Source organism: Lytechinus pictus, chromosome 2 (genome assembly GCF_037042905.1).
Source record: "Lytechinus pictus isolate F3 Inbred chromosome 2, Lp3.0, whole genome shotgun sequence".
Classification (NCBI taxonomy): domain Eukaryota; kingdom Metazoa; phylum Echinodermata; class Echinoidea; order Temnopleuroida; family Toxopneustidae; genus Lytechinus; species Lytechinus pictus.
Window position 1 is genome coordinate 64608531 of NC_087246.1, and position 27694 is coordinate 64636224.

The 27694-nt window shown below is 36.0% G+C and overlaps 2 protein-coding genes across 2 annotated transcripts; both read right to left on the bottom strand.

Annotated features, from left to right (window-relative positions):
• Positions 1–1843: 1843 nt before the first annotated feature.
• On the bottom strand, positions 1844–12694 carry LOC129253798 (cilia- and flagella-associated protein 418-like). The gene is made up of 5 exons (XM_054892226.2): positions 12420–12694; positions 10065–10140; positions 9014–9165; positions 7028–7176; positions 1844–6523 (listed from the first exon to the last, which is right to left on the bottom strand). The coding sequence occupies exons 1-5, from the start codon at positions 12626–12628 to the stop codon at positions 6417–6419; spliced, it is 693 nt and encodes a 230-aa protein (XP_054748201.2). The 5' UTR covers positions 12629–12694; the 3' UTR covers positions 1844–6416.
• Positions 12695–13237: 543 nt separating this feature from the next.
• On the bottom strand, positions 13238–22264 carry LOC129253797 (p53 and DNA damage-regulated protein 1-like). The gene is made up of 5 exons (XM_054892225.2): positions 21778–22264; positions 20475–20562; positions 19629–19706; positions 18925–19005; positions 13238–16580 (listed from the first exon to the last, which is right to left on the bottom strand). The coding sequence occupies exons 1-5, from the start codon at positions 21865–21867 to the stop codon at positions 16486–16488; spliced, it is 432 nt and encodes a 143-aa protein (XP_054748200.2). The 5' UTR covers positions 21868–22264; the 3' UTR covers positions 13238–16485.
• Positions 22265–27694: the final 5430 nt, after the last annotated feature.

The window sequence follows — 27694 nt, forward strand, 5'->3', positions numbered from 1 at the left end:
AATTCTGTTATATTTATGATCAGTTATATCATATATACAGTTTTTTTTTAGCTTGCATATGGTTACAATTACTTCTACAATTGATTGAATTTTACCGTTTTGTCAACCCTGATATCCGATTGTTGTTGCTGTTTTTTTTATGGAAACCTTGTAATGGTTTAAAATACGTGTACATGCATTTGAGTATAAATATTCAAATGTTTCTTTTACAAAAACTACTCTCAATACAAGATATGCAAGCAAAGGAAAGCAAAAAAAAAATTATTCTTACAAGTGTATTTATTTTATTTTGACATTGCTGCAAACAGATGATTGAAATTACTGTTGGTTTCAAGTCAGGTTTATAGATCTCTTGGGTTACATTCATTATATGAAGGTACAATGGAAGACAAGTAGATTGCCTTACCTTTGCCCTGTAACACAAAACTTTGTGATTGAGTTGAGCTGTTACATTGATTGCACATACAGTGATGCTAAAAAGTTAGTGAACCCCACTAAAAAACGAGCATATTTTAAGTGCAAGTTCTGCCATGTTTTAGATATCTAGTTGTGAAGTCAGGTGATAAAATATAACATTCAATAAAGCTTGTTTCATTCAACACTCAGCATGAAGGAGTGCATTTTCTGGTGGGGTTCACTAACTTTTTAGCACGACTGTACATATAATGTTGAATTCAGTCAATGACAAAGAAACCCTATTGATATTAAAGCTTTGCTATACAGAGCCCTGGTTTATTGAAGAAAATAAAATGAAACATATATTTTTCAGATCACGCGATTGTTTGAAATTCAAGTTGAGGTTTTTTTTTGTGATGGTGAAACGTGTACAAGTATGTAAAACTACATTCTGTAAGTATAACTATTTGTAGTGAATATTTTATTTTGAGTTTTTAAACTTTGATACATGTATGAATGCATGATGTACATTTGTCACTCATTGAGATATTACATACATGAAGCTTTATAACAAAATGTTCTCAAATTATGGGGGAAAAGGTGGGGAACTTGGCGAGCCAAGCAAAAAAAAAGGTCATGGGCACTTATTTACTGTCTGACAACAAAGGGGTTGATAGGTCATCAGTTTTAGCCAATTTTATTTTCCAAATTGTGTTATCACACTAGATTTTTACAAAATATGCGAGAATTTGATTTACTTGGTGAAATGAAGGGTATTTTATGGGATTCAGAAAGGTCATCTGTGACACACCTACTAAATGTGGGATGGTTATAAGACCATCCAATACAAGGCTTGAAACATAGGCCAAGCAAGACTTGAATAAAAGTTTGTAGCAAGTAGCATAGGCCGGCTTTAATGTGAGGATTATTAATTTTTTTGATGTGTGTGTACAGGAGTATACAAGAAACGTATGTCCCCAGATTATTATGTAGTGTAATTTGTCTGTGTCATGCACTGTACCAATGAAGCCGAACATTCATTATTTACACTTAGCTCGTAGTCGGTCATACATTGTCTACTGTAATCCTTAGAATTTTTTGTGCTTACAAGTCATTTTAGTTCCTAGACTATTTAAAGCCTAACATTTTACAGTGGGTGAGAATAATGTTGCTGCCATTTCATTTCATTTCATTTATCTTCCTATAGACTGAATTTTTGGAGATGTAAAAAAAAATAAGTTTGCCTCAAAGTAGAATTGGGGTTTGTGTATTGCATAATATTTGCTGCAATAAAGTGTTGAAACAATCGGTTTTGTTAAGAATCATCGTACATGTATGGTTTTGATTCTTGTGTACAGATGTTTTTTTTTTTTTTTTTCCAATACACTAGAATGGTTGACATTTATATCAAGCAGTGAGTTCAATAAAGAGTAAAAGTGACAAACAATTTCTTATGAATCAGTAATGTATATTTTAATTATACACAAAACAAAGCTATAAACCATCTCACAAATATATATATATATCAAAATAGTACATACTACATGTATACATGTATAGTGACTGTGAAAGACACAAAAAAGGCCAACATCAAATAAGCAAGGATATTTGATCAAATGCCCTGGTGGGCGTTTCATAAAGCTTAACCTTTTTATGTGCTAAATAATCACCAATACGAACAGCTTTATGAAATGGCCACCTAGGCCCTGTTGCATAAAAGCTACCATTATGGTATCCAATGGTAACTTGCATGCAATCCTTGATTCTGATTGGCTATTGATCATCATTACCATGGTAATTACCATTGGATGGTAAAGTTACCATAATAGTAACTTTTATGCAACGGGGCCCTGGTCTGGTTTACATAGATTATTACAGATCAAAAAGCTTTAAAGTTGAAAAACAAAAGTGAACGAGCATGGTTGCCAAGTGCACAACATCTATTATACTTGGACATGAGAATTTAACCCCTTGTGGGTCGACGATTTTGGGTACACTCTTGTCAGCCAACGTTTCGTACCTCAAAAACAAATTACAAGCAAAAAAAGGTAAAAATTAAAGGGGGGGGGGGGTTTGAACCCCTGTAACCATCCCCCTTAGTACGCTACGAAGTTATGCTACAATAAGGGCGCAACTTGCACTCTTGTATTATATAACACAAATAATTAGTACTCTGCAATAGATCACACATCTGACGAGTAAATCTTTCAACTGAGAATACATCAAGGTATAACAACAAGTAAAAGTCTTACAATAGTCTGAATACGGACGGAAAACACACAATTTTAAATTATCTGTATGGGGGGGGGGGGTGTTTCACAAAGAGTAAAGTGTGACTTTGAGTCACTTTTATTAGAGTAACAGTTGCATGCTGTGTAAAACACATGAATGAATTGGTCCATCATGCTCAGAGGATGTGTGCTACTGCTTGTTGATCAATGTGATTACATGTTACATTTAAATATCATGTGCGCATCAGCACTAAGCATGACTTTACTGTCAGTCACAATAAATCTTTTGTGTAACATCCCACCCCCAGTCTCATCTGAAGTGGATTGCGTACATAAGTTGAAAACAAATCACAATGAACTGGAGAAAAAAAATTACATTAATAATACCTTTAATTTTTGTGCATCTGTATAGAAAAATTATTCTGAAATCTGAAATTAAATATACTTCTTTTGCGTGGCAAAAAAAATCATTACCAAGGGCAACTTGTTATAAAGATACCATAAACATGGGAAATGGAATAACTAATTGATTTAAGTTCAAAGCTCGAATTCTGTTTGTTCTAATCCCTATTCAAATAAATGAAGTTTTATCCCATCACTTCACAATTTCATCAAATTGATCTCATTTCAATCATATCCAAGTGCACAACAGCGATGGTATATGGCTCAGAAACATGGAATGTGAAGACAAACATGGTATCTTGAGGAGAAAAGAAAAGACCATGATACCGAAAATGTGTGGTGATAGAAAGAACACAAGCTCATTAAAAAGCTGGGCTTGGAAGAAACAGTTGTGGAAGTGGTGGTGACACGATACATGCTCCTGCGACAATTGCTCTGGGCTTGATTTCATCCAAGATGTACATGTAGGGTTAGGGTTGCAATAGGGTTTTATGCAAGGTTTAGGGTAGTGTTAAACCTAGGGTTGAATTTGGTTATTCAATTAGAGTGTGGATTTTAGAGCGGAGCAATTGTCGCCGGAGCAAATGACATGGAACCAGTGGTGGTAAATGGGCAACGTATCAAGGAGGGAAAAATGATGAACCTATAAGAGCATGGGATCTGAATGTGGATGGGATACGAAGAAAAGGAACAAAGATAACATGGAAAGAAGTGATGGAGATGGAAAAAAAGACAACGTTGGTCTGAACAAGGAGGATAAAGAACTGGAAGGAAGGAGTGCCATCATGGCACAAAAGTTAGTAACCCTTCATAAGAGGGAAAATGTTGACTGAAATAGATGGGTGATGATGACGATATTTTGATATTTCACATGAAAGACAAGACGGAATGAAGTAAACAACATCGAAATAAATTTTTATCTAAAATTAATACACATAATACAAGCCATCAAAACAATAATAGCTGCCTACAAAAATAATACTTTGGTAAAGTACCTAGGACTCCTGCCTTTTGAATAAATAAACACAAAATTACATTTCAGTGATTTAACAACAAGTATTAATTTCTGGCTACAAAAAAAATTCTGCCAATTCTGTTCAAAGTAGTGTTCAGGAGTGAAACAAATCTACATTTTACCATAAATCATTAATCAAAAGTTGCTTTAGAACCTGACTACAATGTACATCTTGAGGTAATTCTAAAAATTATTGTGACATTCATGTAATTATTTCGCTTAAGAAATAACATATGCAATATAGGGTTTTATGAAAGGAACAAGGACAATACTTTGCAGCATACCTGTGTACCTTTATAAAGTTCAAATACCAGTACCCTTTGGCTAAAAATAAATTGAGGGGGGTGGGGTGGGTGGCCAGAACACAAATTGGCACACCAGCCGTACACATCAGAAAAAACTTTTTCTGGTTAAACGTATATGCTCCCAGGATTCAAGAGGGCACTATTGGACAAATTTTGTTACGTGCTGTACTTGCCGCCATCTTTATTACAAAGATCATCAACATCGGCCTTTGAGCCATGGCCCAAACATTTGCTGACATCAATTCACACAGAGGCAGAGCCAACCTGCCACGATTTTCGAGCAACAGCCAAAGCATACGCGAAAGATCAGAGTTCTGGCTTACAAAACATGGCATGTGCATCACATAACATTGGTGTCAATAGGCAGCTGGCGTCGTCCGCACATTTGTGCAACAGTACCTTCTTGAATCTTGGGAACATATTAATATCACAATATGTGCATGGTACATCTAGGGTGCTAAACCCACCAAAAAGGAGAAAAGGAAGTTTCTTCTTCGAAAACATATCCCCTTCAGGCACGTATCCAGCATCAGATCCCACAAAGTATTTCATGGGCCCAATTGTGACTCTATTATGCTTGTGCATGGCCTCATACATATCTTTGTCATAGTTGATGCTGGAAACGCTAGTGCCCTTTACTAATTTTTGGTTGTCTCTTTTCTACAAAATTTACAACTTTTCGTCAAAATAAAAATTATTCAAATAAAAAAAAACATTTATGAAAGTGATTAAGAAAAAAGTGCATAACTAAGATTAATAATTTAAAAATTCAGTTTGAGAAATATCATTTCTCCCCAATCATTTATCTCACTCCCCCTTCCTACCCATCTCACACCAATAAAAAGAGGATTCAAATAAAAATAGAAAAATCAAATAAGTATAATAGGCCTACTGAAAATTCATTGGAATTGGATGTAAAATAAAAAGTTTCATTTATTTTTCACAAAACAGTTATATGCACAACACACTGAGCAAATGTGAGAGTTGATGATATCACTCCCTCACCATTTCTTTTGTACTTTATTATACAAAATATAGATTTGACAGTAAGGAAACATCTTTATGAATCACCATAGGTTGCCACAATGGCAATCCCACCTATTCAAGGTGTCAAACCATGTTTTACATTATGAGGAAAAATTATTCTTGATATTTTATACAAGAGAAATAGTGAGTGGGTGATGTCATCAATCCCCTCATTTGCAAATCGACCAGGATGTGCATATAACTTGTGAAATTAATCAAAACTTCATCCAACATTACATGTCATAACTTTCCAATTTTGATGAAATTTTCAGTATTATGCAAGTTTACTTTCTCTCTTCATTTAAATCAACTTTTGGCTTGGGTATACTTGCCCATAAACAAAACATTCTTTTTCTCTGTCACCTCTAGAGATATGGAAAAACAGGATTTCTAAATGATAAAAACCATAAATTCCTAGTATATGAGCATTTGTCAAAACATTTCACATTTACATACAAGGTGATATAAGCCTCTAGCAATAAAGAATGTCCACAGGATATTTTACATCCTGCAAACAATGTCTGATATGTTTCACTTTGGAAATAGGAAAGGCAATCTTTATTGCTTCTTTCCCCGAGCCTATCTGACCAGAGGGGCATTTCACAAAGATTTAAATATGACTTAGAATTGCACTTAAATGCCAAAACTGAATTGGTCAGATCATGCCACTACTGCGCATTGATCAATATGATTGCGCATCGCATATCATTTAAGTGCGACTCTAAGTCATACTTAAATATTTGTGAAACACCCCCAGAATATCAACACAAAAACTGTAAATGTGATCGAAATGAATGCATGTGTTACTCCTTTGACACAGAATTCTTCAGATGCATGAGGCTTAATAATGTTTTTTGCTATAAAAACATTATCTATCTCTCTTTACCGATTATAGTCAATAATACTCTTATACCAAATTTCCTACACTCAAACTTTTTCTCTCATTCACCCTCTCTGTCTATCTCTCCCTCTGTGATAACCATTTTATTTATTTAATGCCACAATCTAATGCCCCCTCTACCTGGACAATGGCATCAGAGGTCACCTGACATGCTTGCCACAAACCCATTTGAGATCATGATCCTCGCTAAGATTTGTAAGAGTTCTGATTGACCTCCAGCAGCACTGGCATGCATATGCCCTACAACCTGTTAAACAAAAACAAAAAAGCAGATAAAAAATACACAAGATTAAAAAAAAAACAATTGACATTGAAGGAACTGTCATGAAAAGATAACATTTTGCTAAAAATGCAAGTGTTTGTGGGGGTAAAATGAATTCCTGTAAATTCATAATCAGCCTTCTTTTGGCAAATGAACCTTATAACCCCTTCTATCAAACACGATGCAGTAGCAAAGAAATGAGATATGTGTAAGAAATAAAGTACTATCCATCTATGGCCAACCATTAGCAGGGCTTCATCTAAGGACATCGAAGGACATGGTCGTAGATGGCTATGAAAGTCCTTTTGACTGGCCCATCAATGCCACTCTCATTGACTGAAGATTTTTCATTTTCTCACTTGTGCTGTAACATTGTACAAATGCAACCTGTGGAACGCTGGCCTTCCCCTTAAAAAAAAATATAAAAATTCATTATGTCTGCAATATTAACTCTGGTAGTTCTTCCTGAAAAAAATTGGCGATACTAACCTTTCTTTTTTCTGAGTTTTGCACGCAGTTTCTGGAAGTCTGGAACGTTATTCCTGAAGAAGAGATAATTGCAGCTTTGGTCCCATTCATAATCATCATAAAACACTATTTTGAAATCACAGGAGGTACAGCGCAGCTGATCACAGGCCCTAGAATCACAAGGAAAATAGAGATGAATTAAAATCTCATCTGTCTTGCATCATGTTGACCTGACATTAGGTGTAATGTCCTTTTGTTTACAGTGTCTCAAAAAAAAGGGAAATCAGGAATTTGAGTTACGTTTTCCAGCTCAGGCAAATGGTTCATGAGATTTTCTTCTTTATTCTGAAAACTGCTCCTATGATTTGAATATTTCACACATATATGAGGAACAGGAGAAGGAAAAATAAAGTCAAAATATAAAGTTGCGCAGGTTAATTTCTTGTGTTCTTTGTTCATGCTTCTTTACAAATTTACAGATGAGTTTCTGTAAAACAAATTGCTTCTGAAAGCCTTGTATTTACTGTTTGTAATCTATCATGTCCAAATGATTCATTAAGTATTTGTGCTCAAATAAAGAGAGAGATTATACTCTTACTATTAATGTCAAATCTGTAATAAAAACATATTTGATGATTGCCATCTACAGTATCAATGGAACATGTTCTTTTATTTGGTATGCTCTATAATACTCTATTTGGTCTAATGATCTCATCCTATTTTATCTCTAACTAGTTTGCTCAATAACCAAAGTGGGATCCTTTCTTGTAGGGCTGATCACATTTTGATCACTACACATTACCAAACTAAATGTTCTTTCTGCTTACAACAGCTGATAAGATAACACACGGTTTAATGATATGGAAAAAATAATAACGAAAGATAAGTGATCAAATTTAAAATTTCGGACCATTTGTCATAAAAAAAGAATAGTTGACCATGGGTATCAGACTGGACTACATATATATTGATAAAATAAAAAAATGGGTTAGCCATTGTGGTAATGGATGATCTGAATAACAGACCATCTGTTATTAGAACAAGTGGTGACATGTACCACTCACACACAGGAAGGAGATCGGTTAAAGGGAATGAAAGGTATATAATCTCCTTTACCCCATATTGACAAAAAGCATTATAGAAAAAAAAATGGATTGTAAATAAATGAAACACCAAGGCCCTGAATGAATTCGCAGAATAAGTAATATAGTATGCTAGAAGGTTGGACCAACACCCCCACCCCCTCCCACCAACACAAAAACATGAACACTCATAATCATTAGCCACACAATATACAAACCAAAGTAATATGATCTTTATCAAATCTGAATGAAAACATTTCTTTGCAGATTAGTCTAAAATGCTAGAATTATGCTTCTGTAATTAGTCCCTTGGGTCTTGGCCGAAACTTAACATTGGACGTTAATGACTCAACTGGGAACTAGAAATAACTAATGAAATACAAGGGAATACCCAGGGGAAAATCTCATCCTCATTAACCCAAAGAAACAAGTGCCAGTCATTTTGAAGAATTTTTAAATAAACAAAATTTAAAAAAAGATAAAACCTTACATAAATTATGCCATAAACTAGGGTGTTACAGCCATTTGAGAAAAAAAATAATAGTTAATATTTCAGAAAATTTATCTTGGCACACTCTACACACTGGTAGTTTTGTACCCGATACTCTTTTTTAAAGGGGATATTTAACCCCCCCCCCCTTAAGACTCAAAAGAGAAAAAAAAAACACCCCCAAATACAAGGTTTTCTACATAAAACAAATAGGTTCAAATAAATGGAAACGATAAGAAGGGACACAAACTTGTAAACAATTTCTTTAAACTACTCTCTCAAATCAGTAAAAATATATAATTTTCACTAACGTAGGATATTTTCCTTATATATATTACATTCTTGAATTTCCTATATATATATATATATATATATTCACCCAGAATTATTTTATTATCAACAAGGAATTATTAAATTCTGAGGAAGTATACTTACTTCTGTACAACTGTGGATCCCACACCCATTGCTGTTGAACTACCACCTAAGTATACCGGAAAGCATCTCCTCTCTGAAGATACCCCATTCACACCACCTGATCTAGAAGAGGAAGATTGGGAAGGCGGTCCTGATCGATGTGATATGGTCGCCTATGGGATAATACATACCAATTTTCTAAGAATAAAATACCTTTCATTTTGACGATGTAACATAATGTAAAGGAAATAAAGCGTCGGTCGAGTGTCAAAAGTCATTTGTTGCTGAGTTTTGTTGTTGATTTGAAGTAATTTCATTTGTACTTGAAATTTCCCATTTTCGTAATTATAATTTACATTGTAAGTGATTAAAGACAAACTTCAATCATGTAACAAAAGCTTCCTTTACTTTCATCTGAAAAAGGGGTAAATATATCAAATGAACAGCAACTGATTCAATTTAATTCAAATTAATTTTCACTATGTAATGAAAGCAACAAAAGCAAAACAAAAAAAAACAGGTAAAATAACATTATGTGCTATGCATAAAGTCACCATTAAAAAAAAAAAAAAAATAAAAATCAGAACAATTACAGAATCAAAATGAAGTACATAAACCATCAATTCAGAAAAGAAGATTATTTAAAGTCAAATTGCAACCTGAAAGTAATTACCTTTAGAGACAATACAAATACAGGCATATACATAAAAATAAATATACATGACAAAAATATATATTACAGCTACTTCTAGCTTCTCACATTATCAGTGATATTTCCACTTTCTCACAATTTATTTTAATTATAGGCAAAATTATATAAAACTTTTGAGTAATAACTTTCTAATCACTGCCAAGCTATTAAAAATTCCCTTTGCTTTAAATCAAACACACCCACCCATCTGCAACCTAAACAACAACTCGAAGTGGATATAGTGGAGAAAACTACCTGAACAATAATTGCATTAAAAAAAAAAAGGGTGTTGTTTATTCATGTATTGGACAAATTAATTCTTACTCTCCCCCTCCCGCTCAATTTATTACATTTACATGTATCTTTAAGTTCCTGTCTTACCAAAGGCTCCGGTACATCTATGATGTCATCAATGATAGAATCTAGCTCATCCTTCTCCTTTGATTTAGCAGTAGCACTAGTAGTACATTTGAAAGACAAAATGAGAAAAGAAAGAAAATAATTGTGAAATGGTAAGAGAAAGAACACTAGCAATTATAGGCCTAAGAAAAAATCAGAAAATCAAAAGAAGCTAGTCCATAATCAAATGTAGATCTAGTCATGCTAGTGCATATATACAGTGTAAGTGAGTTCGGACTCTTTTAATTCTAAAATAGCATTGGCATTGCATGATTGGCAATGAATGGATTCTGGTTCTTAAAAATGACCGATCAACTCAGCTCAGCTGAGCCGGAGTGAGAGAGAGACTAGTATTAGGCAACATCAGCCATCAATTTGATTAGCCTAACATTAGATCTAACTCTAATCATGCTAATTCTTGTTAATGTTGTTATTTTGCCGAGTGCCAGCTGGATTGCCCTTGGTCTTTTGGGAGCGATGCATGTAGATCAAGATAGATTTTTTTGCCCCCTTTCTGTCATATAGACCACCTCTTTTGAAAACGACCACCTTGCGTGCATTAAAATCATTGCATATTAAAAACTATACACGGAGGAGTGTAGGCGCAGTGTCCATAGGAACGGTAAGAATCAATTTTACGAGAGAAAAAGAAGGATAAAAAGGTAAAAATTTAGTAAAATTTATCAAAATTGTATTGACCAGACCCGATCCCCGCCGTTGTTGTTCATAACAAGAATCCGATAGAAAACTGCTTTAGAACAAATATTCGTCGTCAATCATCAAATCATGTGCCAGAGCTCGCAGTGGAAGTACAGAGACAATCATGTTGACATCATAGAACTGATTTAGAAGAGTCAAAATATTTCGCCACCACAACAAGAATCGGCCGTAAAGTGAATCTTGGGTGGTCTATTTCAAAAGAAGTGTGCAAAAGAGCAAATGTTAAATCGTCGCATTCGTTGTTCACCAATATATACGCGAATAGAATTGAAGTCGTTGATCGAAACATGGGAATCTGAACTGCTCAATTTTCTGCACAAATGAGACAAAACTAGGTAAAATTTATATTTTCGCAGATACGATGCTTAGAAAATATTTTATTCGATAAGGGGTAGTTCCAACCATACTATACAGCCTATACCATGGCCCTGGGAAGCGTGGGTGCTGAAGCACCCCACCCATGGGTGCATTACATGCCGCCGTGCACAGGAAAATCACAGGCACGGCACATGCAACGATTGCACAGGATTACGCGAATTCAAGAACAGATTTCTTAGATTTTAACTAGAATAACATTATTCTACAAAACTTACCAAACGATATGAATCAAATTTCAGCTAATATTCCTAAAATACTACGCCGCGTAAAAACATCGGGCAAGTCTCTTCCGTCTTTTCACAATATTTTTTGATTTTTTTGATGAATTCTTGTTTTCAAAATAACATCAGCATAGAAATGTCGGAAATGAAGTTTTATCCCATTTACATGATTTAGAGCTAGATCTTTTAGAAGGAAAGTAGAAATCTCGGGGGTGAAAGTTTCAGGTTTTGGCTTCCATTGTGTGGGTCTATAGTAGGATGGGGGGTTGGGTGTCCGGACACGTAACAGAAATGAAGCCTTGTTTTTATCTCAGGAATAAACCAAAAATGTAGGTTGAATAGTTTTTTTTTCACCATCAATATTTGTTCTTTATAATATTTTCTTATATTCTGTGCTAAAAAGAATTAAAGACATTGCTTGTAAACTTTTCAAAATTGAGAGTAAAAGTCATGTGTCCGGACACCCAACCCGTCCGGACACACAACCACTGGGTATATGGGATAGAAGGCCTGGCTTCATGAGAGTGACCTTACGTTAGTAAATGAATGATTTTTACTCTCTAGAAGCCGCCTGGCTAAGTATTAGTATACTAACCTCGCACCACGAACCGCGTTTGGCAGTGGATTTCTAACTAGTGGGTCGCGCGTGCTGGGATCTCACTTCTTGGGTCCACAACACACGACTTCTAGTTCTATGGCTTGAATTTTCTGTGCGCGGCGGCATGTAATGAACCCTGGCTTGGGTGTCTAGTGATACATTTTTTTTGGAGGGGGGGCCTTGCAAATTTACATCAGCACCCCCACTCAAAAAATCGTTACTGGCCTATAGATCTACCTGATTTCACAAGATTATTCAAGAATGTCATCACGAGGTTCTGGCAAGAACGGCTTCCCGAGCGTTAGCAGCGGCGCCGAGCTGGCCATGCATAATTGCACGGTCTGGCTACGCCGATGCTCCCCGCGTAAATTAGTGTATCATGTAGCCATGGCAGCCACAAGCTAATTTATGTACCCATACCTTTTGCTCAGTTTTGGCTTCGATTTCAGTCTTGAATTCGCACTAATCGCCCTGTCTTCTGACCCTGACTTTGCTGGGGACTTCGTAAAGAACTTGGTCTCGACCTCGTTCAGGAGATCATCTAAGTCGTCAGCCATATCCTGGTGAAAAAAAGCCGAGATGTGCTTGTGAATGACGAGTACCGGTACGTAGTCCGACGTGTGCGGCATGCACGACAATTGATCAGTTTTGATCCCGGCCGCTGCCGGTCCGCCGGCCTTATAAATTCCCGATTACTGACAGGTGGCCGGCGCGACGCGGGGCTCTGATGTCGGGGGGGGGGGGGGTGCCTCTAACTTGTTATTCAAATTTGAAAGAAAAATCTGTCGTCCTTCATACGTTTTCTAGAATATGTTCCCCCATTCATCAACTCTCTTTCTTCCCCCCCCCCCCCCTACATCCTCTTCATCTTTTCCATCTGCCTATGTCTTTCTTCTTTCCCCTATCAATCATTATTTAATTCTTTTTGCAGGACACCCCCCCCCTCTCTCTCATCCATCTTCCAATCTTTCTCCCTCTCCCCTTCACACTCTGTTCTAGAAAATTTTCTCTCTTTCATCCTCTCTCTCTGTCTTTACTAATCTTTACTCTCCTCTCCACAATTTTTTCCAGAAAATATCACCCCCCTCTAATCCTCCCTCTCCCTCTCACTTTCCATCTGTCTACTAATCTTTCTTCCTCTCCCCCTTAAAGGGGAAGTTCACCCTAACAAAAAGTTTATTTTAAAAATACCAGAAAAAATTAAAAAAAATGCAGAAGTTTTGAGAAATATCCATCAATGAATAAAACAAATTAGAATTTTTTTATTTGTGACGTCACAGCGAGCAGCTTTTTACATTGAATGACACAAAAATCAATGAAATTTACTGAACCTTTAGTATAACAATAGACAAATATCACACCCATTTATAAAATGAAAACAAAAGAAAGTTATCACCAATCATTAAAAAAATTGAAATTCAAACATTTTATATTACATATGGGGCAGCTGCTTGTTTATGATGTCACAAATCCAAAATTTAAATTACAATTACTTTCTTAATCTTTAATGGATTTTTTTCCAAACCTCCACCAATATTTTTTCTGCTATTTTTACAACAAACTTTTCTTCAGGGTGAACTACCCCTTTAACATCACACTTTCTCTTTCAGGATGTTCCCCGCCTACTTCTCACTATTGTTTCACTCTCTCTATTGATCTGTCTACTAATCTATCTACCCATAGTCTGCAGGCACAGACCCTTGGCTTTTGCACAATGCAGAGTCTGAATTATTGACTAGATTCACTATGTAATGTGGCTGGCTCTATTCGACATTGAGTCTTTGGAGTCTAGTCTTCACTCTAGACCTGTTATTGGTTCAAGTGTCAAATATAAGTCTGTGCTTGCAGACTAATCTACCCATTTTGCCCCCCCCCCCCCTTCATACTTTCTTCTCTAATACATTCTTTCCATCCCTTCCTGCCATGTATCACTAAGTGTTTTATTAATATATTATTCAAGCTCAGGTATTGATATCAATATCTCTCCTTTTTAAGTCTGATATAATCTTGTGATTTTAATTCAAAGTCCTTCATTCTCTTCCCCCCCAAAATACTACTACGGTCAAAGCAGGTACATCCTACTACAATATAAAGGGGGCAAATAGCTTGCATTGTTTTATTCATAAACTATGATAAAAACTGAGCAATACTCAACAACAGGTGTTTTCTAATTATCTTCCATGAAAATTACTATAAACAGATTTATAATCTCTGAAAATGTAAAATGCATTGGAAAAATGGAGGGAAAACAATCACTTTCACCTGTATGTGCATTTTCATAAGTTTCTCCTGTGTACACTATTTTGATTTAATATTATGGGAATCTCCGATTCCTATCAATTAAAGACAATCAGATCCTATTTTCACATTAAAAAGATGATAACGATTAACATCTGAGAGCAATCCAGTACAAAAATATAATGCACATTATCAAGGGAACTGGTAATTAGTAAGAATATATATCTATACTGAAATATAGATGATTAACAAGAAGACTGCAAAAAAAGAAACATGGCTCCCTAATTACAATTAAAGGTCCTATGACACAAAAACCATCTTATTTTGGATATATATCTATACTGAAATATAGATGATTAACAAGAAGACTGCAAAAAAAGAAACATGGCTCCCAAATTACAATTAAAGGTCCTATGACACAACAAGTGGAATGCCTCTGGCCGTCTCACCTGCATCACGCGATTCAATATAGCAGCAGTGCTGATTTTGAAAACTACTATAACTCGCACAAGATGTTCAGTGATACTTGGTTACTCTTATTTCCACGTTTTATGAACTAGACCAATACACTTATAGAGATATGATGGCAATTCAACAAATACCCCCAACGTGGCCAAAGTTCTTTGACCTTACATGACCTTTGACCTTGATCATGTGACCTGAAACTCGCACAGGATGTTCAGTGATACTTGATTACTATTATGTCCAAGTTTTATGAACTAGACCAACACACTTTCAAATTTATGGCTGTAATTCAACAAATACCCCAATTTGGCCAAAGTTCATTGACCCTAAATGACCTTTGACCTTGATCATGTGACCTGAAACTTGCACAGGATGTTCAGTAATACTTGATTACTATTATGTCCAAGTTTCATGAATCAGATCCATAAACTTCCAAAGTTAAGATGGTAATTCAACAGATACCCCCAATTCGGCCAAAGTTCATTGACCCTAAATGACCTTTGACCTTGGTCATGTGACGTGAAACTCATGCAGGATGTTTAGTGATACTTGATTAACCTTATGTATAAGTTTCATGAGCTAGGTCCATATATTTTCTAAGTTATGATGACATTTCAAAAACTTAACCTTCGGTTAAGATTTTGATGTTGATTCCCCCAACATGGTCTAAGGTCATTGACCCTAAATGACCTTTGACCTTGGTCATGTGACATGAAACTCAGGCAGGATGTTTAGTAATACTTGATTAACCTTATGGCCAAGTTTCATGAACTAGGTCCATATACTTTCTAAGTTATGCTGTCATTTCAAAAACTTAACCTCAGGTTAAGATTTGGTGTTGACGCCGCCGCCGCCGTCGCCGTCGGAAAAGCGGCGCCTATAGTCTCACTCTGCTATGCAGGTGAGACAAAAACCATCTTATTTTGGATATATATCTATTCTTGGGTAGTTTTACTTGAAAAATACAAATTTGCCATCGGTTTCTGTGTACGAACTGGTGTTGAGTTATTCCATGGAAATGAACTTCAACGGGAACGCCCACTAAAATTTTTGAAAAAGTCGGCCGATCGACCTGTCAATCATCATGACGTCATCGAAAGAAAGCTTTCTCAGCTGTGCAGCCGGACCCCTAGTTATTGCACATGTGAATCCACACGTGCAACCACAATAGGCACTTCACGCACCAAACGTCAGCAACACTCAGCAGATTCTTCCCCTGACGTCATAATCGTCACGTGATATACGAAACCAAATCGGGCTGAAGTTTTTGTGGGCGTGGCGAATTTGGCTCAATTTTCAATATAAAACTGCCTTTGAACCTGATGTGGGATGTTTTTCGGGTAAAATTTTGATGGAATCGTTATTAGTAACCACCAAGCTAACGAATAAATCAGCATCTTTGCTGTATTTCATAGGACCTTTGATCTTAGTTTCATGTATAATTTCCCTCTAGTATGAAAGAATCATACTTGTGCGGGAATGACACAGTGACTGAAGAATAGGTTTCTAGATGAACAACTATAATTGCTAACTTAGAATTGTATTTTGGGAGAGAATTCTTAACTAAGAGAATTTTTAGTCTTAACTCATGTGAATACCACACTAATTCTCGATTGCTCTCATGGCAACATGCTCCCTAGTGGGACCTGGCCACTCCTGTAGCCAGTACATAATGAACAACCTGAATAACCATCTGTAAAGACTCCCTCTTTTGATGGTGTCATGTACAGGACTGACTGTTCCTCTGTTGACTGCAGTGTCCATCTTGATTTGATCTAAGCCATCAGGTGTTGCCTTGGAAGCCTGTAGGATGGTACACTGCCTTCAGTTCATCCCGAGACATTGCCTTCAGATCAAACCCCTTTTTCTCTTCTTGACCTGAAAGAACGAAAGAAAGTATCGCTTCATTAATAAAAAATCTACATTCTTTCATTAAAAAAGCAATAAAAATTGCGACATCAGATCAATTTCCTATGTACCATATTGGTTTTTGCAATTTCTCATGATTTCTTTGTTTTTTAACCTTTTGTTTTTCATTGTTCTTTTGATGAACTTTGTCGGGGACTCTTTAGAGATCATAAATGGCCTAGAATAAATCCATTTAGACCAGCAATATAATCATAAATTTATGATTTTTGGTTGAAAACACTAGTTGCAATTTTTGATCTGACACGCACTTACAAAATGTTGCGTCATTTCAGAACCGTGTACCCAGGGTGTCGCAAATTTGGTCTCACAAGATGCGCAAGACTTGAAAGTAAAAAAGTCAGCGAGCGGCGCGGTCAAAGAATTTCCGTGGCGAAAATATTGAGCGAATTGTTGAGGAAGGGGCCTCCAAGGCCCCCCCCCCCCCGGACTAGATAGGGTTAAACCTATTACCATTTTGTCTGAATTCCACTTAGGTCATATTTGAATAATATCCACTTTTGTCTATCACCAATCAGTCTATTAGATGAACTATTTATCAAATCAAATTTTCATTTGACAAAAAGACAAAGCAAAAAAAAAAAAGTAGACAAAGTAGAGATTTGATCAACTGGGCATTAGACTAAATCACAATTAGACTAATTGGGTATTAGGCCAGGTGTAGTTAAGACAAAACACTCATTAGACCAAAATTAGGGTAGACCATATATGTTTAGACCATGTCCTAATAGAGTATCTGAGAAGGAGTCCAACTGATTGTAGAACAAATGAATATAAACCCAGGACAGAGCAGGTTGGATACAAACCATGCATTCAAATTTGTGTGCCTCCTTAACAACCAAAGGTCAATGGGGGGATCAAGTATACACACACGAGACAACCAAATTATATTGGAAGTTATCACATTGGGTGTTCGGTATATTGGTATTGGTGTACAGAGTGTGAAAACGCTGCTGAACAGAGCTCCAACACCGAGCTGGGTTCAGAGGAATCATACCAATCACGTTAAACTATGACGTCACGCCTCTGTGCTGCTGCATCATCTCCACTTTACGCGAGAACTTGTCAACAATGAAAGTGAAATCGGGGAGAAATTACAGTAAAATCTCATTGTACAGAATGCAAAGGCTAAAATCACTTTAATAATCAGAAAGAGTAAACATTATTGTCCATTAAATTGTTTAAGGCTTTCATGATTTGCATTCATCCTTACTGTAAAAATCTAATTTTATGGGATGTTTCATCCTGTTCGCCTGTTTGTGGGCTTCAATTCACCAACACCAACACCGAACTTGAAATCACAATTTTCCCAATCCCTGGGTGTTGGTGCTAGTAAATGGGGAAATTACACAAAGATCGTCAACACCAGCTGTGATGCTCGGTTCAGCAGACAAGATTCAGCGCTAAAACACACGAACTGCCGGATATAGGCCAAAAGTTTACATACACCCATGGAATTCAGTGAAATTTGTGCCGCTTGCCAAACATCGTAATATTTACTATATCTTCAGGAATATAAATACTACCATGAAAAATTTGGTATCAAATGAAAGAGCGTACTAAGCCCTTTCACGTGATTAGGATGCTGTTGGGATTAAAGTATATTTCAGCTGGAATTTTCTTCGAAGAAAAAAAAAAGGAATATTCGTGCTAAATGTATTCTATTGTTTATTATATTTTCAAACATCGTTTCATAGAAATATATAAAATGTCAAATCTATGATTCATATTACCTTTTTATCATGACAAGTCACCACTGAACAAAAAAGTGTAATCTGAAATGTTTGAGTTGAGAAGTAACTCGCACAAATGTTTTTGTCAAGTTTTTATTTTTAATTTGTCTAAAATATGAAATTGTTTTGGGGAAAAATGACAAATAAATATTTTTCATCTCCTGATGACAAAGCAATGTGATGAAGGGGGGTGACATACTAGTACTCATTCGTTTGATATCAAATTCATCATGATAGCACAAATATTTTATTAGATACAGTAAATTTTAAGAAGTTTGGCAAGTGTCTAATTTTCTTTGAATTTCCTGGGTGTATGTAAACTTCTAGCCTCAACTGTATGTCATATTTTCCGAGCATCATTTCAAGTACGGTGTTGTGGCTGGTGTTGTCACAACACCAACACCAGATTTCAACACCGTACATGAAATCACCAACTATTTGAGGTAAACATTTCACTTTATAGTCCCCATAATGATAACATAGTATTAGAGAATGTTTACCCACGCAGAAAGCCAATTAATGGAAGGCTTGAAAGCAGACATGATTGAGGATTTTTACAGTACCTTCCATTTCTCTAAGTTTGGCAACCTTTGGCTTTAATCCATTCCTCAGATCATTGATCTCTTCGTCCAGCTTCTTCTGATCTGTAAGGTGTTGTATATACACAAACAAAATGGGAACATTTAGATTGAAGTTGACAGACAGAATGTCCTGTAACAGCTCTTGGTGCAATAAAAGCAAATCTCTATACTTCTTCAAAGCCTGATCACAAAAGAAATGTGAATATGTGGGAATGGAATGGTCTGACAGAACTTCAAATTCACTATGCTTAGTGCAATGAGAAATGTTTACTTGCTGAAATCAAGCACAGATGCTCAGCAATACAACCTAATAACATCATTATGATCCCTAGCAGATCCATTCATTAGAGTGATGTACGAGTCATATCTGATAGTCAACTGACTAACTGTATTCAAAGTACAAAGAGGACGGTCCTCAATTCTGTCCTCACTTTGCCTGGATTTCATAATAGCCTACATGTAATCCTGAATATTCAGATACTTCACGCAAGGAGAATCTGCATTTTGCCCTATTTTTTAATGTGTCTGACGGCTGTGAAAACGGCAAAATGCCCTAAATAATGCCTCAACAAAAAAAAGGAAGAAAATAATTGAATATTTTGTTTGAAGGGGTAGCATGATGAACATTGATGCAGTCATTCAGGATCAATATGTTCAAAGAAGTAAACAGTTTTCAGGCAACTCACCATCGGTCAGCATCGTCTTGACATTCTTGGCTGGAAATTTGATGAAAGTGTTCCCGAAGCTGACCCATGTTTTGACTTCTACATGAAGAAATAAAAGGGACATAAGTAAATCAGTCAGGTGTAACCAGTGTTATTCGCATAAGGGCTAGAGGAGCCGATCTTAGAATTATCAAGATTGTGTGCAGATTCAATAATATGAAAAAGAAATAAGTATTTACAGACAGATGTAATAATGCTAAAAATGCAACAATTCTACACATATGTTATGTAGGAGCCCTCAGTCAGACAACTATGCATAAAATTTTCCAAAAAAATATGATATTTTGCATAAAGAAAATGTTCACTTTGAAAAAAAAAAGCAAAATTTATATCTTGTGTACATGTACTATTCTCCACTGGATGGCACATGCTAACAACTAACTTTCATATTCCGTATTCACTTGCTTTTTATTATTGACTGAACTCTCATGTAATGCCCAACAATTCTTCTTTTTTTTTTCAAAGTCCAGAGAAGGTACTTGAAATATAAGGTTTACATCAATGGTTTGATTCACATTAATATCCATTGCTTACCCCCCCCCCCCCCCAACAAAAATGCTTACATGTAAACAGTTGTTCAACATTTGGACTTACCTTTAATTAAAACCAAAATGTGAAAATCCTTTAAGACCATAGAATGTTCAAAATGTAAGCATTTAATACTCAATACTTGTTATGGAAATTTATGAAATAATTTACATTTAATGTAGGGAACTCTAAATGAAACACAATTATTCACAATTAATGCTTCAGCTTTTTTATTCTGTAAAAATTTCTCTGGAGTTGGAAATTTCATTATTTACATACCCTTTTTACTCTTCTGAGATTCTGTCTGGTTTTTGAGTGCTCGAACTGCTTCTCTGCTTTGGTTTCTCTTTCGATCAAGATCTACAATCTAAGTAAAAACAAAATGGACACAAGCAATGTGAACAAGTAGGCCTATTTATTGCTATACCAGGAGCCTGAATCATCAAAATGCTATTGATCTAGGTCTATCTATTCACTGCCATTGGGTTTAGGGTTAGGTTTTGGGTGGGGTATAGTGTTAAACCCAGGGTTTAACATCATGCCCCCTCTATATGCATGTCGTAGCTTAGCTACTAATGAAGAGGACAAGATGGCGACGTAAACATCGGTAAGTTACAATACATCTGATATTCTCATAATAAATTTTCAGTTTTTTTTTATGTATGGTAAGGTCCCCTAAGTCTGTGCACACAGGTATCTGCAAGATTCTAGTAAAAGATATGCGACAACATGATCATCCCTCCGAAAAAAATTGTAATCAAATGTCCATTGTCTCTATAAAATCAAAAGCTACATATCATACATGTATAACAAATTGTTGAAACAATAGAATACATAAGGAATTGGTGAAACAATCAAATACATCAGAAAATAGCACACTTGTATTTTTATTTGGTCATACAAAGTCCAAAAGGAATGATAATTTTCATATGTAAAAAAAGACCCCCGTACATACATGTATACAATACTAAAGTTGAAAAAGAGCTTGTAATTTATATCAGAAAAACAACGAAATACATTAGAAATTACAAAAACAATACTTTAAACAAATTCATTTAGGAAATTATCTACATGAAGCTGTTTTGATGCCAACTAATTTTGATATAAATTATCTATCATAATCACCTTCATTTTGCAAAAAAAAGAGGCGAGTGATTGTTATTTTGCGTAATTAATTAAAATTATAAAAAATTATTTCACACAAATTACGAAGGAAAATTACAAAGAGACATGATTACAGTTACACATCAATTGAGCTTTCTTTCAATTCACCTTTCCATGGATACCTAAATTACTTCAAAGGGCTCAAAAACAAAGAAGTTAGACTTAGAGCCTGTTGAAGACTTGGGTTCAAAATGGTCACAAAATTAGTTTTGTATTCCATTGACTTTACATTAAGACAACGACTACAAATTTGGGCGAATATTTTGCTTATCTTATTCACAAGTCACACGTACCGTAACCCTCTATTAGTATTACGTTAGGAGCCTCCTGGCAAAGCCGCACTGCCACTTGCCATGTCAATGACCGAGCAAATTTGTCAACAGTGCATCCTTAAAAAACTAGTTTAAAACAAACATACCTGCTGTTTTTCGGTGAGAATTTCTTCTGCAAGTGCCTCTAATTCACCAAGATGCGTTAAGACGAAGTTCGTATCTCTGGATCTGGACATTTTGCATGAAACGGTTGACTTGGTCTTGGCCTAGCTGATTTCGCCGAGGCGACATCTCTCACACACTACTATACTACCGCATGCGGCGCGCTGCAGCTAGCTAGCTGCATTTATTCATACCGTATATGGCTTCAATGGAAGAATCACGTTTTGCTTCCTTTTTTCTACTTTGTTTCAAAGATTTATTAATATAATTTTTCATTAGGCCTATTTCTATTTTGTTTACTTTTTGCTGGGCCCACTTACAAGTTTTCAAATTCGACTATTCCAATTCACGTGTGATCCCGCATAATCCAAAACTCAGCCCCTTCAAATTGATGTCTCTGGAGAATTTTGTGAACATTTTTTTAGCCCCGAAATGGAGGGGGTTCCCCTAGCTAGCTCCCCGGCCCACTGTAGTGTGTATTTGCCGATGACAAGGTCTAATTGTAACACAAACTTTGACAGAGAGAAAAAAAAGATGAAAGCCTCGCTAGCTGATCCCCTTTGCAAAATGTCCATTTTGCACGGGTTTATGCTTGATTGATTGATTGATTTTATTCGTCAAGAATATCACAGGAGATTACAATGAAATTGAGGAAATACCTTGACACTGATAGCCCATGAAAGCCGAAAGGCTTATTTCCAATGGGGTCCTATAGTTAGTATAAAACATTAACATATTGTAACAAAAAATATAAACTACGACAAGTACTGGAATATTGGGGGGAAAAAATAAAATACATACAAACATATCCATCAGTCATATAATTTGAAAACATCTGAAGCAAACAATAATCTTCCTAATATGTGAAACAAGATTATATTTCAACACACCCTAATGTACTAGTATACATTATCTATACTAGAAACCAACTGTACAAAATGTGTTATTTTACTGGTAATGCTGTTCTCGGGCAGTTTCCAGTTTTAGGTGATTTTTTAATGCACTCTTAAATTGACAAAAGAATTTAACGGCTTTTATGTTATCAGGAAGAGCATTCCAAGATTGGATGCCATTAAAATAAAAAGTGTTTACAATATGTCCTTCACGTTTTGGTAATACGAAATTAAAATTACTATTTCGAGTATCGTATACCTATGGATATTTGATACCCAGGTGAAATTATTTGCTATATAATGATCTAATTTATCCGAATAGAATATTTTATGCACGTGGTGTAATACTAATTGTTGTGACCTGTGATCTACATGAAGCAATCCTGCCTTTTCAAGTTCATTATATCCGACATGTGCTCTTGGTCCTAAAACATTTATATATCTCACAATTTTATTTTGAATTATTCTTAGCTTTTTCTTATCCGTAACACCCAGACTACCGTACCAAGCCGCATTAGCATAGTCGAATAAACATTGTATTAACGCAAAGCATAAAATACGTCTAGACTTCATATTCAAACAGGTTTGATATCTATATATACAAAAATTTCAAGCGTGAATTAGCCATTTTGGCGATTGAGTCTACCAGACCCGTCCATGATAGGTTACTTGTTAAATTAATTCCCAAATATCTTACTGAATCTTTTCTTTCAATTACCTGATTATTATATGAAACCTTGAAATCGTGTGTATATCTTAACTTTCGTTTAGAACAAAATAAAATGCTTTCCGTTTTCCCAACGTGTAAACTAAGCTTGTTGTCAGACATCCATTCGATGCAATTAGCCAAATCAGCACTAAGTTTTTTATCAATTATCTTGGGATTTGTATCCGAATATAGCAAGACGCTATCATCAGCATATAAAATTAATTTAGATTCGTTAATACAAGTACACATATCATTGATGTAATACATAAAAAGAATGGGGCCTAAAATGCTTCCTTGAGGGACTCCGCATTTAATAGGCAGTGAATCAGAAAGAACCGTCTGCATGGTAACTACCTGATGACGGTTAGATAAATATGATCTAAACCATGTCACACATGCAGAGTCTAAACCCATCACTTCTAATTTCTTTAAAAGTATGCTATGATTCACAGTATCAAAGGCTTTTTGTAAGTCTAGGAGAACCATTCCAACCATGCGCCCATGTGAAATTTCATTCCTGATAAAATCTGTTAAATGTATTAAACAAGTTTCAGTGGAATATCCGTTACGAAAGCCGGACTGAAATTTATATATTAGGTTGGTTTCTTGGAAGTATTTCTCCACTTGAGCATGAACAGATTTTTCCAAAATCTTCGACACTAGGGCCTACACTTAATACACTTATTGGCCTATAATTACTAACGTCAGTTTTATCTTTCTTTTTATGTAGCGGGGTAACTTTTGCGAATTTCATATCATCAGGAAAGGTAGAAGACATAAGAGATAAATTAATAACATAATTCAAAGGTTTGTACAAATTTCTTGCCCCATCTTTTAAAAATCTTGCAGGTATCATATCTAAACCAGTACTTTTTGATATTTTCAACCTATTTAGTTCATCATTTTTGTAAGCTACATTTCTCTCTTTAATTAAAACAATAATTTCATGGTTCATCCATTTTTCAGTTGATTGCTTAATTCTTACCTCTTTCAGAGGTGCGCTCATATCTATAATTGACAAGAATATAGATTTAAAATTTGCCCAAGCCATATTTACATCTTTACATTCAGTTACCTTGGACCAGTCTGATCGGGATAAATTTAAGTTGAAATCATCTACATTATAACCTTTTAAGCTCCTGATGGACACAGTTCTGTGGTGCCCAAATACGGGCCTGACAATCTTTCTTGAACAATAAATCAATAAATGATCACTTATACCTAGGTCAATAACACCACTTTGACTAATATGCTCTTCTTTACTACATAATATGTGATCTATCAGGGAGGAAGATGTCTGAGTTGTACGTGTGGGCAGCTTTACAAGTTGGCTTAAACCACTTAGATTAAGTAAATTCTCATATTTCTGGGATAAAGGAGACTTTTTCGAAAGGCAAATATTCATGTCCCCCAACACTATAATCTCATCATCTTTTTTAAATTTTTCTAAAGTGTCAGAGAGTGATTCAATTAAATTATTATCTTTAGGGGGTCTGTAAAGAGCACCAAGTGTAATGGGCTTTGTCCGAGGCAATAGAATATTGATCCACAATGATTCAATATTTCTTGGAGTCAAGTCTTCTCTTATATTAAATGCAATGTCATTTCTTATGTAGAGAAGCCTATATACCTTTTCGATTGAGACCATCTCACCCCCCCCCCCCAAAAAAAAAAACCCATTAATTCCCAAATTTGTACTCATTAATCATCAAGCCCTAGAGGTGCTTGACTCAGAGAATTTAGAAAGCCTTCATTTTTCAGACCAAGTTTCAATATCACTATATATGTTCCCAAAATGCTAATGATGAGTACAGTAACCCGGGAGAGTATGAAATATGTTTCGAGCAAAATTTCTGAGAGTAAGCCTTATCATGTAAAAGAAAGAAAGAAAGGGGTATATTGCTGGGGGGGGGGGGCGGCATTCCTTGGGAGCAGGCCGGGCACGTACGGCACCACCCCTTAGGCCTATTGTGTAAGCTCGAGAGTGCCCCTTAAAATTTTTACCCAAGAAAATATCCAGTCTACTTTTTCATCTTGGGAACTTTGCCTACGACTTTGAGATGTTCATTCTCGTTACCCTTCTCAAAGCCACTCTGCCATGCCCCGATCAGCAACCATTTTCCTTTGATCCTTCTGCAAGCGCATGTTTAATCACTTTCAAAAGTATTGCCCGGCCCTTTATTTCAGTTGATCATAGTGAATTATCTAGTCTGCAGAGACTCCAACCCCAAACACCTTCCGATCTGGAGATTCTCCCGCCTGGAGACTCTAATTTGATGTTTTTTGCGCACATCACGAGCGCGAAGTCCCTTGCGGCGGGGTCCTGCATGGGCCCACTCAAAGGGTTCTAAATGCTCTCTTATGCTATATCAGGCTATTTATTTAATATGATGGCATCAGTAGCGTAATGAGCTAAAAATTTCGAAGGGGCTAGATATGGCATATCGCGTAAAATTGATAAACAGTTGCGAGCGAGCGAAAATTTTGATGTTTTATTTCAGAAATCCAATTTTGTTATAGATTTCGACACATTAAAAAATGATAATATCACATTTCACCCTCATGACTTTTTTGCCCCCCACCCATCTGTACGACTTAGGAGGGTACCAAGTAATTAACAATTGAATGAATCAAATCATACATTTTGGCTTGATAAAACTTAATAAAACTTTTATGCATGCATATAAAATTGATAAGCATCTACAAAATCATACGTTTTTGTGATACGGTACCTTTATCCGTATCAACCAGTGAAGACATACTACCTCACGGCCTTAAAGTTGACATTTCCATCCATCTTGTCTCAATGACTTGATGATCTCTGGAGTAAGATTGCTCCAAACGCCATAGCGATGGGCGAGATCGCGCGCAGCGTTGACGCTCTACTTTAGTCTTAACTTGAATATCGGCTTGGATATGAAAGTTTAATTCCGGTTTTCAAAAAGGTGTTTGGGCGGGAGAAAGATCATTTAAGGCGGGAGAAAATACATCCTATGCGGGAGACACAGGGCCTGGGCGGGAGATATAAAATCTCAATCGGGAGAACGGGAGATTTTGCGAAAAAGGGCTTTCGGCGGGAGATCTCCCGCCGAAAGCGGGAGTGTTGGAGTCTCTGAGTCTGCAGTATACGTGCCCCTTTGATTAAGAGCCCCATTTGTGTCCTTAATTTACTAGATAAAAGCCCTTTTCTTTTCCAGTTTGTTTTTGTTCACCTTGAATTTTCATTATGTAAGGTCATTGCAATCAGCACCCTTTCCTTTCTACAGGGGCAGTGGAATGGGGGGGGGGGGGGAATTGCCCCCCTAAGGAAAAAAATGTGCTGTTTATTTTTTCTTTCAAAACTAAACGGTGCCCTTAGTGAAGTATAACACTTTCTTTTAATCTGCACATTTTTGTCACTGAAGTTGACTCTTTTTTGTTGTGCAAAATATTTTGTTCTTTGTTCATCAATTCCCTTTTTTCTCACTCCTGAAGGGGCACATAGACAAATCCTATTTGACAAATATTTCATCCCTCCTTTATCAAAGAAACATTCTGTCGTAGTCAATGTTCTTCTCCCTTATGAGGGTTAGGAACATCCAATAATATAGGGAGTTATAATTATTTTAAAGCCAAGATTCTCCTTCGGTCAGGAGAAAAGACAAGTCCACCCCAACAAAAAGTTGATTTGGATAAAAGGTGAAAAATCCAACAAGCCCATTCTCTTAATTGCCAGTGAAACAATTTTTTGTTGTCAAGTTGGTCCTAAGCTTATTGTCAAAACTGTAAACATTGAAATATTGTATAATTCAAACAATAAAGAATAGTGAGGGACATCGATTCCTTGGGTGGACATAAATGAAAATTCATTTCTGGCAACTACTTGTGGGTTTTGCCCATGGCCTTGGGAAGCGGGGTGCATTTTGTAGTGAGACCCCTTTTTTTAAGCTTGGCAAATTTTTCTGGACTTTTGCAGTGAAACCCTTTTTATTTGCTTGTCAAATTTACAACAGAATCCATTGAAAAAAAAATCGTTCCAAGGGCCCCGTTTTTCACATAATTGCAGCTCTTTAACCCTCCCACCTTTATACCTCGTCATATGCTTGTCTCTCCCTCTCATCTGCCCAATTATCCCTTTTTTACAGTATCCATGGTGATGCATGCATCTGTAGACCTAATCTGCCTTCTCCTTCCCACCCCCATACCTCGCAATGATATTCTATTCCATTTTCCTGTTCCACAAGACTCACTTTCACTCTTCCCCTTTTCTGATTTTTTGTTGTAATTCAACTCATATCTCTCTCACACAGAAGCATATAC